At 33.6% G+C, this 19141-nt stretch overlaps 1 protein-coding gene across 1 annotated transcript in view; it reads right to left on the reverse strand.

The window, feature by feature from the left end:
* Positions 1-430: 430 nt before the first annotated feature.
* The window catches only part of LOC110108480 (serine/threonine-protein kinase PBL27-like), a 30485-nt gene continuing 11774 nt past the window's right edge, over positions 431-19141 (reverse strand). Inside the window, exons 4-5 of the mRNA XM_020839149.2 lie at positions 1953-2344; positions 431-1328 (exon numbers count right to left, since the gene is read on the reverse strand). Coding sequence (XP_020694808.1) covers positions 789-1328; positions 1953-2344 — 932 coding nt within the window. The 3' untranslated portion in view covers positions 431-788. The remainder of the gene's footprint in view (positions 1329-1952; positions 2345-19141) is intronic.

Genomic DNA, 19141 nt, shown 5'->3' on the forward strand with positions numbered 1-19141 from the left:
AAAAATAAAAAACCATTATCAAGGAATTTCTTTAAAAAACAATATTAAGTTTTGTTTAAAAGTAACAAATTTAAAATAATTAGAAAAAAAACATGCCTATTTATTTTAGATATTATGAATAAAAAAGACATACATTTAAAATAAACAAAATTGAAAGGCTGAGAAATTGCAGCTCATGAAATCAATTTATCATTAAAGGCTCATAGAGCTATTTGGGGATTGAAAGCATGCCTTAAATAAAGATTGAATTATCTAAATTCTATCATTTAATTGGATAGATTTAACAGTTGTTTGAGAATATAAATTAAAAAATATAGTGAAGAAAAAAACAATTTATTTAAAATGTTTGAATTCATTTTGATAATTGTAAAAGGAATAAGAGTTTTTTTTTAAAAAAATATGTTTACCATTACAAGCAACAAAAGAGGGCTTACAAAATCCCAAGCAAGATTAGAAGCAAAGGCAAACTCCCTTCACTAGTCATGATTTTGAGCTAAATGTACAGATGTAATTATACACCAAAAAATGAGACCCTCTCATCTTCAACATTAGCTTCAAAAGCCAATTGACAAGCAGATCATTTAAATGGACACCACATCCATTCAAATGCCACAAGAAACAGAAAGATCTGATCTGATCTGAAGGATTCTAAGAGAAAGAAGAATGATGGATTTGACACAAGTAAACAATTTTATTCACAAGAGAGGAAACTGAGCAAAAAGGGAAGCTATCAATGGCTGCCAAAAGAGGAAGATGAACAGTACGGAGCGCACAACAAAGCTTGAATGCTAATAATCTTCTTCTTCTTCTTCATATGTACTATCAAAATTCCCTGCATTTCCTTTCTTTCTCTCCCTCCAATTTTCTCCCCATACCTTGGCTTCTGCAATGGCTCGTTCTCTATCAGGATCGGAGTCTCTTGGTTTCCCCAAAAGAACTGGGCTGTAACTTGGTGAATCTTGCCGGCTCTCAAGTTCCCCAACAGCTTCTACCTTGACTGAATCCCTCTGTCTTAACTTGGGTGAATCTGTAGAATGTTTACTTTCCAAACCAATGAGAAGGTTTTTGCCATCTTCTCTGAGCCTTGGGGTAGAAGGCCCTATCCTACTAGTGTGGGGGAGTGGTGCATTTGGATCATAAGTTTGCGAAGCTAAGTATGATAGGGCGGTGACGACATCGCCGATTAGAGGCCGAGTTGCTGCCTGCTCCTGCAAACACATTGCGGCGACTGCAAGAGCTTGGTAGAGGCCTCTCATGGGGTAATGGCCTTGCAGCAACGGGTCTGCCATCTTTGGAAACTTGCGCCGGTCTTTGAATAATGGACGAGCCTGCATCAGATTCAACAGAATTAGAATCATGAGAAGAAACAGAAAGTGCGGATAATATTTTAGGCTTCATTTGGGACGGCTTTTTTACTGCTTTTAAAGCAGCTTTTCAATATATTTTTATACTAGAAAGTTATTTTAAGTAGTAAAATAGCAGTCCCAAATGAAGTCTTAGTTTAAGTAATAGGCTAATTGTTTGCTTTCCCACTGTTTTCTATATAACTCAAGTATTTGAACCCAAAAAAGGAAAAATTGGAAGAGGAAAGCTGCTTGGGAGGCAGAGTAACACAAATATATCAATGAATCTTAAAATCCTACATTAGCTAGGTGCCTTGAGCCTTTTATGGCTATTTTCAAATACAAGTTTTCAGCACGCTGGCCATTGACTTTGCATGTTATTCATGTTTAGTTCCCGTTCCGTTAAACAAGAACAAATTTTTCAACTCATTAATAAATTTGAGCTCATTCTATGTTCAACTTGATCGTTATCGAATCAAACAAGGCCTCGCCTCATTCATATCAGGTTCAAACAAGGCATCGCCTCATCCACACCCTTAATTTCAATTGAGTATCAATGCTAGATAAAACAATCATGAATTGGAAGCATTTGCACGTTAGAGAACCTACCCATGCAACTAGATTTTGCTCTCCGGCGGCCCTAGTGTTATCGATTGCTTTCCGTCCTGTGATGAGTTCAAGGAAGACTACACCAAAGCTGTAGACATCAGACTTGAGTGTTAGCTGTCCAGTCATGGCATACTCAGGAGCACAATATCCATAGGTTCCCATCACGCGTGTTGAAACATGAGTGTTGTCGCCAACAGGACCGAGTTTTGCTAATCCAAAATCGGAAAGCTTCGGATGATATCCTTCGCCGAGGAGGATGTTTGAAGATTTGAAATCTCTGTAAATAACAGGAGGACTTGCTTTGTCATGAAGGTATTCCAATCCCTTAGCTGCACCAGCTGCTATCTTCATTCGGGCATTCCAGTCAAGGGGTACTTTGTTAGGTGGAAGATCTATACAAAGGAAGTCAAATTTGATAACAAATCATAAATTACAGGTATAAGATGAACACTGAAATTGATGACTTAGAAAAGTTTCTATGCTAATAAAAAGAAGTTGAAACTAAGGCTTAATTTGGAACGGCTTTCTTCCTGCTTCTTAAAACAGCTTTCTAGTATAAAAATTAAAAATTTTCTACTAGAAAACAATTTTAATAAATAGTAAAAAAAGCCGTCCCAAACGAAGCCTAACTCTGAAAAAATTAACAGCAGTACAATTTTGGAAATCGTGAATGTTGACTTGAAATTATATATGTCATGAAAGAACATGATAAGTAGCATATATTCTTTAGATTTATGCATGTCAAACAACTCCAAAATAGAAAATGTTACATTACCAGATGTCTCTTTCCTTAAATTCAGCTATTATTGACCTATTAAAATCCGAGGAAATTGTGAAAATATATTTGAACTTATATAGATGTTATTTATTACAAATGACACATAACAAGTAACAAACATCCTTTATCATGTCAGGCATGTAGAATAACATTAAAACATCAAAACTCAACATTGCCAAGAAGACCGAAAATAGACTTGAACTAATATATAAATTCCATGATATTGAACTTCATGACCAATGTACGTTTAAACAAGAAATGAAAACATAGAATATTGGTAGGCAGTTCTACTATTAGTTTTTCCAAAAGATTGAGAAAGGGATTTACTAGTATAAGATTTTCGAACACGAATTCAGGGAATAGTTAATATGATATGATGCTATGAGAAGATTAAGGTTTCGTTTGGGACATCTTTTTTCTTGCTTCTAAAAATAGTTTTTTAGTATAGAAATTAAAATTTTTGTATTAGAAAGCTGCTTTAAGAAGCAGTAAAAAAAGCCGTCCCAAACGAAGCCTAATATAACACCGAGAAAATCATAGGTTGGTACTTTACCTTCTAAGGATAAAGTAAAAACATAGCATGGCAATAGATCTTATTAACATAAACTTAAAGTGGAAATTATTATGTTTAGATCACCAGAAAGGATTCTTAGTATTATAGAGGGCCATAAATTTAATCCAGGCTCGAGTCAAACTACCTGGAAATAATAAAGAATGAAGGCTGTGAAATTTAAGCATGACTAGAACAATGTTTTTCTTTTACTGCTATTGGGTAGCCTCCTCATGAATCACTTAAAAGATGACGGGGATAGCCAAAAGATTAAGCAATCATCAAATATCATTTTAGGCAAACTTATCCTAATATTTTTCTTTGAATCTTTCTCTATATCTGCATTTCTTATCATAGTCGACTTACTTATCATGACAATTCCTGTTCAATTTTCTAATCGCTTATCTATTCATTCCTGTTGGATTTTAGATCTTATTAACAATGAATGCATAATGCTTTGAACTAATATTCAAAATTAAATTATTCAACTAGAAGACAGTTAAAGAGTTTGGCCAAGCAAGGGCTGTGAAGAGCAGGATGCCACCAAAAAATTTCGTAAGATGCACATGCAAAAGTGTCAAATTTCTATCCTCACGAAATATTCATTCCCTTGTTTCCTACTAACCGGAAAAAAAAGGATCAGATCATACTTTGAACAGTTGAAGGACTAGCTTAGAGCCTTAGACAAATATAAAAGCTTAATTTATAGTCTTAAAAAGCTTATATAAAATAAAAAAGAGCTTTAGCTTAAGTATATATTTTGACCTTTGTATATTTAGATGATAAAAAGCATTAAGTGAACAAAGGGTGATATATAATATGCAATTTTAATGAATATTATTTTATTGATATATAAAATGACGACCTTCCGATGACCCGGTTAGGAAAGTAGAGGTATTAGATTTGACTTATGTTTAGAAAGGTAGAGTTAGATCTAAAAAGATTTGGTTAGAAAATATTAGAAATGATCTTTTCTTATTAGATTTAAACGTGAATTTAACTTTTAACATGACACAATGGAGAAAAACGATTCATGTAGCCGACCCCACGCAGTGGGACAAATGCTTGATGTTGTTGTTGTTGTTGTATTATTTTATTGATCATTAGCCAATATTACTAGAAAATAAAATGATATATAGATTTGGTCGTTTAAATATCTTGGATCTATTAGACGAAAGAATGTCAATTTTGACGAGGATATACCTTCTATAGTTAATGTTAGGTAGATGAAATGGAAAAAATAATATCATGGAGAATTAAAGATTATGTTTATAAAACTATAATTATGCTGCCTATATTATATTGACTTTAATTTGGGGGAGGGGGAGCAAAAAAATCATTGAAGACAAGCTGATTAGTAGAAATGAGAATGTTATGATAGAAATGTTAAATTTGGAAGAATATATTGAAAATAATAATATTAGAGAGATGTGGGAGTATAGTTTATTAGTGAAAAATAGACAATTTTAAAATGTACAACAAAGGTTAAAAAATGCAAGAATATGATGTAGAAGAAAATAATTTAAAAAAATGGGAAATAAAAAAATAAACCTGATAACTTAGGTAGAGGTCGTATAAAAAATTTACACAATATTTTTAACAACTTATGCAACAATCCAAAGGGATGAATAGATAATGATAATTTTTAAGCTAGCCCAAAATAATCTGGATAAGGTTAATCTTGATGATTGATTATGGTGAGCATAAGCAACATGCAGCTTCTAAAATTAGATAAAAATCACAATTCTTATGACCTGGGAATCAGTTTGAGTAAAAAGTGAAAAAAATTTGTTTATAATCATGATTTCAATATTAGAGAAAATACGTTCATTGAAATTTTAAGAACCTGATTTTTCAAAAATATTGTTAATGATGATGATTCACAATCATACCATTGAGATCGAAGTTGTCAATAGGAGTCCATTGGCGTGTTGGAACTGCCAATTTGATTTCATCAAGAAAGATTAAGGCTTAGGAAGTTGAACTGTTAGAACAAATTCCACACTACATACAACAAATTTATAATTTTATAATTGTTGGATAAGCATATATTTAAATTTAAGAACATATAACATTATTCATGAAGAATTATCATTTAATTCAAACTAATTTAAATTTTATTACAAATTGGGTTTCTTTCTTTACAACAACAAATCTTTATCCCACTACGTGGAATTAGCTACATGAATTCTTCTTCTCCATTGTGATGTGTTAAGAGATTAGGTTTCTTTCTTTGTGAATTTTATTCACCAAATGGATTATAACAATCCTTGCTATTATTTCCCATTTAAAGGCCAAGGGTTCTTAAAAAATTTCAACTAGAAACAGAAAAGAATATAATCTCCTATCCTTATCTTTTCCTCGGCCTTTTTTCCTTTTTTCTTCATCCCATGTAGGCTTAGTTTGGGTCTTAATAGCTCTCTACCATGAATTGAATTCCCCTACATTATTGATTGTCTCTTTCCTTCCATTGTTTGTCTCTACATGTGTGGCTATCCTATGAATCCCTTGTTGATGTTGCCACACCGCTGATCGAAGGCTACATTGCAACTGACTATAGGTTGCATTGTTGCTTTCCTTCCCAAGCATATCGTTGTAGTGTTGCTCTACCACAGTTGTCATTGTTACTAAAGCGCCTTTTTAAATATTTCTTTTAAATTTAGGTAACCTAAAAAACCTTCCATAAAGTATAGTATCAACAAAATGTTCATACCTACTTAGTAATGAATTTAGGAGAATAATTGCTTGATTTTCATCTTCTGTTCTCATACTTGTGCTTTTCGAATCAAATAAAAAACTATTCGATATAGATCATCCATATTCTTATTCAAGTATTTGAGGTCCTCCACTCCTCCATTTGCAATGTATACAATTTCTTCTTGAGATACAAAAGATTGGCCGAACAAATCTTAAAATACAAGGATTCTACTATCTCCATATGTCAATGGCTATTCTTTTATCTACAACTTCCCGAAATACAACATCTCCAAATATTTGTAGAGTTGTATTGGAAGCCTAATTCAACAACTCTCCCCACAATATTTCTTCTACTTTCAGCATTGCCTCCTCTGATCGCGACACATCCAAATCTTGATCCACAATAAGTGTTACAACCAGACCCGATATGACCTACAGTTGCACAGGTCATAGCGTGTCTGATTGTGGCAAGACTAACCCCAAGATCTAGTTGTAAAAGTACTGAAAAAAAATTCAAATTTATATACTACACAGAGCCACTACTAAATGCAATATAAAGCAAAAGCCTATTGAATTTCAAAATGATTATATATATAATCTATCTACAACAACATTTAGCAACAAAGAGAATAATAAAATAAAAGCCAAGCTGCAAAAATCAAAACTAACAAAACATATCTACAACATAGATCAAAGCCCGCTATCCAAACTACTCAGCTCGCTCATTACCCTTCCCCTGACATAAAAACATAAATAAAAGAAGGAATGAGCTAACACGGCTCAGTAGGCTATCACAGCCTAAAACAAGAATTAATAACTAAAACTAAAAGAACCAAAAATACTAAGTTGTAAAAGTTTTGTCCATAAAACGGAGAATGGAACTAAAGCTAAAGCTAAGACTACAACCAAATGAATTATAAGTAGATATGCATTTTATCAAAATGGCAATCGGCCCAAATTTTTATATAGCTTTATTGCTTCATTAACAAAATTCCACCTCTATCACCCACTTGCACCGACATAACAGAATCACACCTCAGTCGCCCCTTGGAACTGGCATAATAGAATCTCACCTCAATCGCACACTGGCGCTTTCATAATAGTATCCCACCTTGGTCACTCACTAGCACCGACATCACATCAGATCTCTTTCATATTTTTTATGCATTTCATTAATTAAAGTATAATTAGACTGAGTTTAGAAATTATCAAAATTTCTCAACAGTATGCAACATAAACACTACTAAACAAAAATTTACTATTTCAAAACATAACCAAATTACCAAAAGATCATCTAAAATATCATTCTAAAGCTTTAATTAAATTGAAACAATATTTTTAGATGTCAAAATAAAATTTTGAGTTAACAAAAATTACTGCATTTTCAAAATAAGCAGAAGAAAAATTTTCAGAATATGCTCAAAATATTCATAATCTAGATCTCTATAACATATAAAAAGCAATGCAATAAAATTTTTATCAAAACAAAGTTATCCTCATTTTTCTGTAACAGAAATATGAATTTGATCATAAAAATATAAAAAATATTAAAAACTAAAATAGGCAAAACGTAACCTGCCTCGGGGCAAACAAAATTTTTAACTGAGCCGACAAATGAAAATGACTCTACGACTGTCAAACCTGACTTTTCTTCTTTTCTCTCCTCTTGTTTCTCTTAATTTTTTTTTCCTCGGTCATTTCTCTGGTTTGGAAAAATGCATGAAATGGGCTCAATGCCTTTTTAATAATATTGATAGTGGATTATGATTTTTTTCTTTAAACTAATAATATAATAATAATATTCAAATAATTTTTTTAGTATAAAATTAATAAAAATTATTTTGGGGATTCAAAAAATTATATAAAAAATATCCATAAAATAGCCCATTTTATTTAAAATTCTGGTGAAATCGATTTGGAAAACAGACACCTAACGACCCCAAAACCCCCACTTGTACTGTTAGGTGCAAATTTCCTAAGGAATTATGAAAAAATTAGTGAAACTAAAATATAACAATATATATGTTATGGCAAAGATGGTTCCTAGTATTGACTTGAAATGACTCCCAAGATAAGTTTTTGACTGTTATAGGTAAAAATATATTTTTTCAAAATTTTTAGATATAATAATCCACCCAACTTTAGAATAATATCATCCTCAACATTCTCAGACCAAAAAAAGTCAGAATAAACCTGGATATAACTATCTCATCTCAGATTCCTTCTCCCAAGTAGCCTCTCTCACAGTCATGTGTTTCCACTACAACTTTCCATTTGAATCTGCTTGCTTCTCAATTTCCTGACATCGTATGCCATAATCCTTTCTTTAGATTTAAACGAGAATTTGACTTTTAACTAGACACAATGGCAAAAAAGGATTCATGTAGCCGACCCCACATAGTGGGACAAAGGCTTGATGTTGTTGTTGTTGTATGCCAGAATCCTTTCTGACTCTTCCCTATAGTGCAGAGTCAAATGATCATCATCAGTATATAATCTCTTTCCATAATCAAATACCCACTTTCTTAGAGAAGATATGTAAAATATATTGTGTATATCTGACATATGATCAGATAATAATAACCTATAAGTAAAACTACTAATCCTCTCAACAATCTCAAAAGGTTCAATGTACCTTGGTCTCGACTTAGTGGTTCTTCCAAATCTGTTGACACCTTTCATAGGACTGACTTTGACATAAACAAAGTCACCAACCTAAAATTCTACTAGCCTGTATTTCTGATCATACTACTTCTTTAGTTTATCTTATGCAGCTCTCAATCTTTCTCTGATCAGATTGATCTTTGTTATAATGTCATTGTTATCCATAAAAGGATATCCTATCACCTATCTACTCCCTACCTTTGTCAAAGATAAAGGGGATATGCACTTCCTTCCGCATAGGGCTTTGTAAGGAGCAATAACTATACTAGACTGATAACCGTTATTATATGCAAACTCCATCAGTGTGATATGATCCTCCCAACTGCAGCCAAAGTCCAAAACAATCTCAAAAAATCATACTGAAATGCAATTTCATACCAAGTCCCTGTTGAATGCCTTTTCATAATATGGAGGTAAATCGAGCATCATGATGGGATACAATCACCTTTGGCACACCATGTAATAATGATAATATCCTTGACATATATCTATGCTAACCTGTAAACCAGATCAGTCTATTGATCGAAATGAAATGTGTTAACTTTATTAGAAGATCAACTATAATCCAAATGGCATCATGCCCTCATCTCGATCTTGGAAAACTCATAGCAAAGTTCATCGTTACCTGTTCTCACTTCTAATCTAGAATAGGTAGATGCTTTGCCTTCACTAACTGACAGGCCTCACACTTCAAAATAAACTTCACTATGTCCTTTAATCTAGGCCACCAAAATAGACATTTCAAGTCTTCGTACATCTTGTTGCTTCCTAGATGAATAGCGTAGCCCCAAATAGTGTGCCTTGTGTAGAATCTCAGATCTCAGATCACCAATAGAAAGAACTCTTAATCTATTCTTGCAGAAAATGATACTAGAATTTGATAAGTTCAAGTCTCTTAGTAGATTTAATCTGACCACTCAATTTCAAATACACTGTATCTCACTTTTGAGCTTACTGAATTCTTTTGTGCAGAGTAGCCTGAATAACATCTGAGCTAACAAACTCAGATATGTATAAACGAATATCACATTTATCTCAAGCTTTTCCAAATCTCGAATCAGAAGGTCTATAGAAGTAAAGCAATGAAAGAGAAGTACCTGATGACTTCCTATATAGAGTATCAGCTACCACATTCATCTTACCAGGCTGATACTGAATAAACAAATCATAATTCTTGATCAGCTCTAATCACCATCTCTACCTCAAATTCAAATCCTTTTGAGTAAAAATGTACTTCAAGCTCTGATGGCCAACAAAGATCTCACATCTAACTCCGTATAAGTAATACCTCCAAATCTTCAGAGCAAATACCACAGCTGCTAACTCAAGATCATGGGTCAAATATTTTATCTCATGTGATTTCAATTGCCGAGATGCATAGCAATCACTCCATCGTGTTGCATCAACACGCATCCCAAACCTCATAATGCGTCACTGAAAACCTGAAATCCCTCCGCACCTAAAGGAATAGTCAAAATCGAAGCATAAGTCAAATGATTATTCATCAGCTAAAAACTCTCCTCACACTCCGGAGTTCATATGAAAGCTATTAACTATTGAGTCAGTCTCGTCAAAGACAAAGAAATGTGAGAAAAAGCCTGAACAAACTTCAGATAATAGCCAACCAAGTTTAAGAAACTACGAACCTCTGAAATTGTAGTAGGCTTTGGCTAATTAGAAACAACCTGAATCTTCTAAAAATCTACTGAAATGCCTGCACAGCTTACTACGTGCCCCAAAATTGATATGCACCTCAGTCAGAACTCTTACTTTAAGAATTTAGCATACAATTGATGCTGCCTCAAAATCTCTAGATCAGTCCTCAAGTGTGTTTCATGCTCATCTTCAGATAAGGAATAAATCAAAATATCATCTAGAAAGACAATCATAAACTGGTCCAAATACTTCCTGAAAACCCTGCTCATCAAAACCATGAAAACTACTAGGGCATTAGTCACTCTGAACGGCATAAAACTCATAATGTCTGTACCTCGTACTAAATGTAGTCTTCGCCACATCCTCTGACCTCACTTTTATTTGATGATAATGAGATCACAGATCGTTCTTAAAAAATATTGAACATCCAACTAGCTGATAAAATAAGTCGTCAATCCTAGGTAAGGATACTTGTTTTTTATAGTGACTTTATTCAACTCCCTGTAATCAATGCACATAAGCATCATACCGTCTTTTTTCTTCACAAATAGAAAAGGTGCTCCCCATGGAAACACACTGGGATGGACAAAGCCTCGATCCACTGACTCCTTAAGCTGCACCTTCAACTCTTAAAGCTTCTTAAGTGACATTCGATACAGATCCTTAAAGAATAGAGCAATACTCAAAAAAATATCTATACAAAACTCTACCTCTATGTATGGTGGTAAAATCAATAACTTCTCGGAGAAGATATCTAAAAACTCTTGAACTATAGGAACACTACTCACAGATGCCGAAGAGAGCCTCATATCTCTGACAAATATTAAAAATACTATACTACATTTTCTCCAAAGCTTATCCACTTCTAGAGCAAAAACAAGACAAGAATGAATACATCTAATTCCCTGAAATACAAAGCTCTCACCATTTTGATACAAAATCACTTTCTTCTTCAAGCAATCAACCTAAGCCCCATATCGATTCATCTAATCCATATCCAAAATGACATCAAATTCAAAAATAGGTAACAAAATCAATCTAGATCTCCAAACTCTATTAGAAAACTCTAAATCACAAAAACAAACCCCACTAGCTACCATTCCATCTCTCATAAGTAAAACCACAGATAAAAAAATAAGTAATAATACAGAAGGTAAACCGAGAGAATCAAAATATTGCTCTAACATGAAAGAATGGCTAGCACCAAAATTGAATAAAAAATGGCAAGGAGATGCAAAAATATAAGCTGTACCTGTCAATATATGAAGAACTACTAGCCTCTTGTGGCATCATACTATAAACTTGTTGTTGTACTGGGCTGAAAGCAACAGAACTACCTACACCCCGTGAACCTCTAGAAGGCTGACCTCGTAATACCAAACCAACATCCCAACTACTAGAAGCCTCAAAATATGGTTTAGGTGGTGTTGCACTCGGCTTACCCACAACTGAATGACCAAAGCCTCTAAAATCAAAACATCTATCAAAGTCATCTTGTGGACACTCAGCAATCTTGTATCTAAACTGATCACAGCGAAAAACTCTGGTCTGATTCTCTGTAATACTGACCACTATGCTTCCTACAAACTGTTGATGTAATACGGCCTCACTCATTGAACCCCTAGAACTGGCAACACTATCTCTATCTGATCCAAAAAAATTGCTACTAATTGTCCCCTCCTGAATTCAGCAAATCCAAACCTGCTCTTTTTCCCAAAATGGTTACTACTAGCTATCTCATTGCCAAATCTCTTTCTGCTCGCAACCCATCGTTGCTGCACTACTACCAGTTCCGTCTTTATCCTCTTGGCACTCTCGACCAATTGAGCAAAGTCTGTAATATCCTATGTCAATAGTAGCTACCTCAAAGCATCTCGTAGTCTCTCCAGAAATTTACAACACTTCTTCTTAGAAGTGCTAATTAACTGTGGAGCATACCTGGAGAGAGTAGTAAACTCTACCTCATACTGCATCACTAACATACTTCCCTGAATCAATCAAAGAAAAGAACTCTATAGCTGTCTCCTAACAGACAGAGGTATAAACAACCCTGGAACTTTTCTCTCTGTTAGCCCAACCACCAGCGCTCCACCTTGTCATCTAATAGAAATGTAACTAATGCAACTCTTCTCTCAAAAGGGCAATGCATCCCACTCAAAATCTTCTTTATCCTCATCAGCCAATCTTTAGGTGCTCTAGGCTGCATCTGAAAATCTAAGAGGTTGTAATCTCATAAAATTCTACAAATATCTGTCCAAATCATAAGAGTGGGTACAAAAAACCCGTATATGAGCCTCACCAACCAGCTATGTTACCTATAATTTGATAAATTACCTCAGAACTGAACACAAAAACTGTACCCTGAACCTACGTTATCTGACTAGAGCTCTAACAATTGGTAATATCTGGAGTTAGCTGAGGTGGATCAGCCATCTCAAAATAATGAACACAGCTAGCTGAATGCAATACATGTATATAAAAATAAATAAAATGAGCGCCCAAATTACCTATAAGCTTCTTTCTTCTATAAATTAAATCCTACGACTTTGTTACAGATATACTTCTCCAACCATCACTCCCCCACTGACCAAAGGTCAGATCAAACAGTTCCATCGATGGTTTGAATAACACCCCATGCTAAGTACTTTCTATCTCCTACTCATACTAGTCCTTGATTTCTATCTCTAGATCTGATACAGTCAACACCATCGACAAAAATAGATGTTGGGGTTGAGGAGCCTACAGCAACAAAGGATAAGCATGTGTACATAGAGCCTGAGAGCGATACATAAGTTAATTTCATTATTAAATTTTATAATTTGATATGTCATGTAATTGAGAAAGATTATTATCTGCAGGTTTAATCCCATGAGGCAGCCCACCCACAAGATTGGAGACATAATACATAGCAAATATGATGCTCCTTATCTTGGAAGAAATTTCTAATGGAAGTTGGAGATATGTAGTTCAAAGAATTTCAAGTATATACTTTTAACATTACTTAAGATTATGATTACATGTATATTAATATTGTTTATTGTAAAAATGTTGTACATAAAAATTTTAGGTGTTTGCCTGAACATAGTACGAGGATCAGAATCAATTTTGAAAAAGGAGACTCTACTTCTCTTAGGGATATGCTCATAGACATTAGAAAGTCTAAAGAACGTCCATTATGGCTTGAAGAGGGTGTGTGGGGTGATTTGACTAAAGCTTGGGCGACCCCTGAGTTCACCAAGATGAGAGGTAGAACAAACAGTCTATAACATCCAACTGAGAGGGTTTAGGAAGCTCTCTTCATATAGGTGGTTCATGCCTCATATTGAGCATAGATGACGACTGGTAAATGATTATTTTAATTTCACAAATATATGTATATTGTTTTAACTATGACCTTTATTGCAGAAAAAATTCTTATATTGGAAGAAAATTCTAATGGAAGTCAGAGATATGTGATTCAAAGATTTTCAAATATATACTTTCAACATTACTTAACATTATGATCACATTTATATTAATATTGTTTATTGTAACAATGTTGTATGGAAAAATTTTAGGTTTTACTTGAACAGAGTGCGAGGATCAGCATCAATTTTGAAAAAATTGACTCTACTCGTCTTAGGGATATGTTCATAGACATTTGAAAGTCTGGGAAACGTCCATTATGGCTTGGGCAACCCTTTGAGTTCACCAAGATTTTTTTTTTCGTGAGTTCACCTAGATGAGAGAGCAGAACAAGCAGAATAGAACATCTAACTGAAGGGTTTAGGAAGCTCTCTTCACACAAGTGGTTTAGTGCCTCATATTGAGCACTGATGACGACCGATAAATGATTATTTTAATTTCACAAATATATGTATATTGTTTTAACTATGATCTCTATTGCAGAAAAAAATAATTGATCGTGATCCAATACCATTATAATTGCATACACGAACTCACCAATATCAAGTTAATCATCAATGAATTGATGAGAAGGCAAAAAAAGCTCAAGTGAGTATCATTTTTTGAGTAGTAATCATAAATAATATGTAAACAGAAATGAATTTTTATGGAATTAATCTCTCGCAGGATGATTTTGTACAACTTCGGGAGGGTCACACTTCTACTACTAAGGGTTTGTCTTCAATATCAACACAGTACTCTAAGTACCTTACGTGGTCACAGGCTGTCGCTTGTTGAAGGGAGACAAAAGGGGAGGGTATATGAATTAGGTTCTCAGGTATATGCATATGAGACCAATAAATTCACATCAACATCTTTTGGTGATAGTAGAGTTGATGATATTGGCAGCCAGAGGGTTGTTGCTCTCACCAAAGAGATAGAGAAGATGAAACAAATCAAGGTTTAAAATTGTGTATTCGGGTATTGAGGCGTTTTTCGTTCGTGAGGCGAGGCGTAAGCCTCAAGGAGATTTGAGGCGTAAGCCTCAAAATCAAAAAATTGCGTAAATATAAATAATAAATTTTGTATATACTAATGAGTAAATAATATATAAAACATAAAAATGCTATTTATCACATCTTTGAGAATAAATAAGGGAGACATATCACATAAGAACTCACTAGTGATCATCAGCACTGTCATCACTCATAAGTCATCAGCATTGTCATCAGTCATCACTCATCAGTCATCACTAAGGGGGTCTTCATTTGAATCATCATTATGATGAACTGCTCACTCCTCTTCCCCCTCTCCTATAGAGTCCAATATCTCCCAATCAGCTTCTTCTTCCTCATTATTAGTTATCTTCCTCTTCCCTAAATATTTTTGAACAATATCATAATGAATAATAGTGTAATACATTAATAAAAGTCTAATAAAAGAAAACTATGTTATTTATATACCTTTTTTGATTTGTTCTTGAGTTGTGGTGGATGTAGATGCTTTAAGACTATCAAAGAAATCAACATTTAAATCTTCATCTTGTAATTCAGATGGCATCTCTTCAACTTCATCATCTACAAACCACTCATCATCAGATGCCACATCATCGCAAAGCAAAGGATCTTCATCATCCATTAATCCTTTTTTCTTCAAATTTCTATTTCTGAGTCTCCTATTGTACATAATATACACCACTGAGTTCATCCTCAATGTTGACAAGCGATTTCTCCTCTTTGTATGTACTTGGTTGTAGGTACTCCAATTTCTTTCACAGCCAGATGAAGAGCATGTCAAGCCCAAAACTTTCACAGCAAAACGTTGTAATTCTGGAGTCTCATCACTAAATTGAATCTACCACTCAATTGGAGATCATTTAGCAATTGTATCTTTTGCTTGTTGTAATCCAAAAAAACCTTCTTTGTTCCTAAAAGGTACCAATTGCAAGTTAGCATTTGATCTTTCAGTTGCATCACATATTAGACGATCCATGCAATGATATAATCCCAACTTTATTTCAGGGTTTGTAGACTTGTTCTCTGCATATTGATACTGAGGGTTTAGGTAGTAGCCAGCGGCATGCAAGTGTCGGTGAAGCTGTAGTTTTCATCTATCATCAATAATATTCCAAATTTTCTTAAAGCTTCCCTCACTGCCTCCTAAGTTGAAGGCAATCATCTCTTTGGCTTCATCCATGGCATTGTAGATGAAACCCATTGCAGGCTTCTTCTCAGCATCCACCATCCTTAAAACATGAACTAAAAGTCTAGTGGTTGTAATGACATATAAGACACTTTGCCAAAATCTGTCATTTAAAACAATCTTTCTAATCTCTTTTCCCTCAGCCTTCTTCGCCCAAGCACAACTCAACCACTGTGTAGATGTGAACATAGCCTCTAAAGGTTGCCTAGCATCCAGCATGCTCTCTAAGGTCAAGTAAGCGGTGGCAAATCTTGTTGCTTAAATGGACCAAATTGCGCTGAGGCGCGCCTTTTATTGAGCAATTTTAAACGTTGAAACAAATACATGCCAACATACTAACACAACAGACTGAGATGTACGCAGAGTTGCGATCATGCTTAAGTAAAAAAAGAAAGAAAAATGGCCAGCAGCCTGAGAATTAATCAAAGGGAGGCGAGGAGATAAAAGATGATTAGAGAATTTAATGTTTAAGTTGTTGTAATAGTTTGGAGAACTTATTTTCAATGTGACGTTGTTGTTATGTTTTGCTGTGAAATTATTGTAATGTTTTGAAAGCTTATTAGAACAATTTTATGTTGAACGATTAATTTTGAAGTTGTTAGAAATGTTTATTATATTTTGAATGATTTTATTATATTCTGATTAACAATGTTGTATGAAAATAAAATATCTGTTTTTGTGGACTTGTATAAACTGCTGCAGGTTTTCTTTGTAAATATTGCAGTGGAATAATAAGGGGCTGTCAATTTTTTTTGCATTGCTACAGGTTTTCGATAGCTTTCCAGCAGAATTTTCGCTAGAAGCTTTTGATATGGGGTGACGCAGTGATGCATTGTAAAAGGACGAAAAGACGCAGGAAATTTCCGGCAACGTTTATGGTGAGACTCATGCCAGAAATTACCGGTGGGTAGTTCCGGTGGTTTGGCCGCAGGAAATTAATGGCGGTGATTGGTGCTAATCCGCCACTCCATCCACAGCTCTTAACAAAAAAGAAATTCGCCAAAAAACCGATGGAAAAAACCCGTCGCATTTCGTTTCCTACGCGGCTTTTACCAGCGAAAATTTTTCCGCCAGAAAGCTGCCGGAAACTTGCAAATCCGCCGGAAAAATATTGATTTCTACTTGTAATGGAAGATTTTCATGTAGTGGTAGATCTTTGTTGAATTTGGAAACACTTAAGATAAGGGGAAATAGAAGTTTGGTTTATCCAATGAAAATTCAAATAAAAGTTTGAAGGAAAAATATTATGATATTGAAAGTATGAACTCTAGTGATGATGCAAGTGTTCATGATAGTGACACTTAGTTGTGTGAACTGGCAATTAAAATTATAAAGAATGACGAAAGAAGATGTCAAGTCATTTATAAAAGACCTAATTGTTTCTCTCTTATACATTTTTTAAGCATCATGAAAGCAATTCAAGGCACATAAGATCATTATAGGAGTATAATTGTTCATGAAATCATCCAAACAAGACCTTGAATTTTACAATTAAAGCAAAGAAATATGTTGATAAATCAAGGTTAATTTCTATGAAATTCATCCTAAAATAAAATCAAGGAAACCATCAATAAGAGATCATTTATGGATCAAACACGGGCTCAAGCTATGTTTGAAATTTTTTTATGATAAACACTTTATTAAACAAGCTAACCAACAATATAAAAACAGTCTTAACTACTTCTATAAAATTTTAAATTAATTCTATTATAAGAATAATAAAATTTAAGAACATAAAATACTTATATAATAATAACTAAAAATGTCCTCATCATTTGAAAATTTATTCATTTAAATAATAAAATTAACTTTCTATATTTAACCATGCAATTTAGTAACTGTATCAGTAATTGGTAAGTTATTAACCGAAACAAAAATTATTTTTAACTAGTAAACATTAAAATTTAATTAATTGGCCCTAATAACGTAAAGTTTCTTATTTTAAATAGACTCTTCTATGCACATTCTATCATTAATAATAATAAACTTAAAAAATGGAACTATTTATAATTTATATTAACATATAAAAAATCTTGTTTGGAAATTGATTTAGGGGCCGTTTGGTTTCTTTAAAAAAAAAAAAGCAATGTAAAGTTAAAAACGAATGTAATCTGTTTGAAATGCACTAGAATTGTTTGTATGAGTATAAAATAAAAGCAAGTAATTAATATTATCAATTTACTTTAAGATAAATAATAATAATAATGATCTAAGGTGACTCTCTCTAATCTTATCAACCACTGGAACTCCTTTAACCTTTTCATGAATATACTCATTTTGCATTCTGTATCTAAGAATAAAGCCACTCATCCACCTAAGCATCCTCATCTCTATAACACTTAATTTAGTTTTATGCTTCTCTTTTAATAGCCAACATTCTGCGCCATAAAGAATTGCAAGTCTCACCACCATCTCATAGAATTTTTCCTTAAGCTTGAGCATGGTTTAAAATTGCGTAATATGAGGCTCGCCTTGAGGCCCGCCTTTGCACAATTCAAGTAAAAAACGCCTTGATGCTTACGCCTTGAGTTCCTTTTATGAGGCTTGCGCCTCAACTTGGTTGAGGCCCGCCTCGCCTCACTGGCATGAGGCTTATGCCTCATGCTATATATATTAAAACTTACATAAATCTTGAAGTAAATGCCCGACATTGGACTCTATAGGAGAGGAGGAAAGGGAGAGAGCAGTTCAACATAATGATGATTCAAATGAAGAACCCCTTAGTGATGACAGTGTTGATGATTTTTGAGTTCTTATGTGATATTTCATTGCTATTTATTTTTGAAAATTTGAATTATATGTTAATGAAAAGAATATTGTTATTTGGGAAAGATAGAATTTTTAGTTGAAATATATTTCATGTTGTCTTATTATTGGGATATTTTAATTTCACTTCATATCTTATGCTTTTCTATGTTTTATATTATTCACTCATTAGTATATAAAAAATTATCATTTTATGTTTACGCAATCTTTTGATTTTGAGGCTTACGCCTCGCCTCACGAATGAAAAACGCCTCAATACCCGAATACACAATTTTAAACATTGTTAATTACACACATTATATCCTTCCTTAACCGTCGACCTCCCTCTCACTTCTCATTAGATCCTAAATTAAATCCCCTTTAGTTATTTCCTTATTTAGTCTCTTGTTATTTGGAAAGAATTTGAATTCAAATTTCAAAATAATTTGAACTCCAAAAACTTTCTAATTAAACCAACTCTCATTTAGGAAACCCCTCAAATCTCTCAAATCT

This window comes from Dendrobium catenatum, unplaced genomic scaffold (genome assembly GCF_001605985.2).
Source record: "Dendrobium catenatum unplaced genomic scaffold, ASM160598v2 fragScaff_scaffold_156, whole genome shotgun sequence".
Classification (NCBI taxonomy): Eukaryota; Viridiplantae; Streptophyta; class Magnoliopsida; order Asparagales; family Orchidaceae; genus Dendrobium; species Dendrobium catenatum.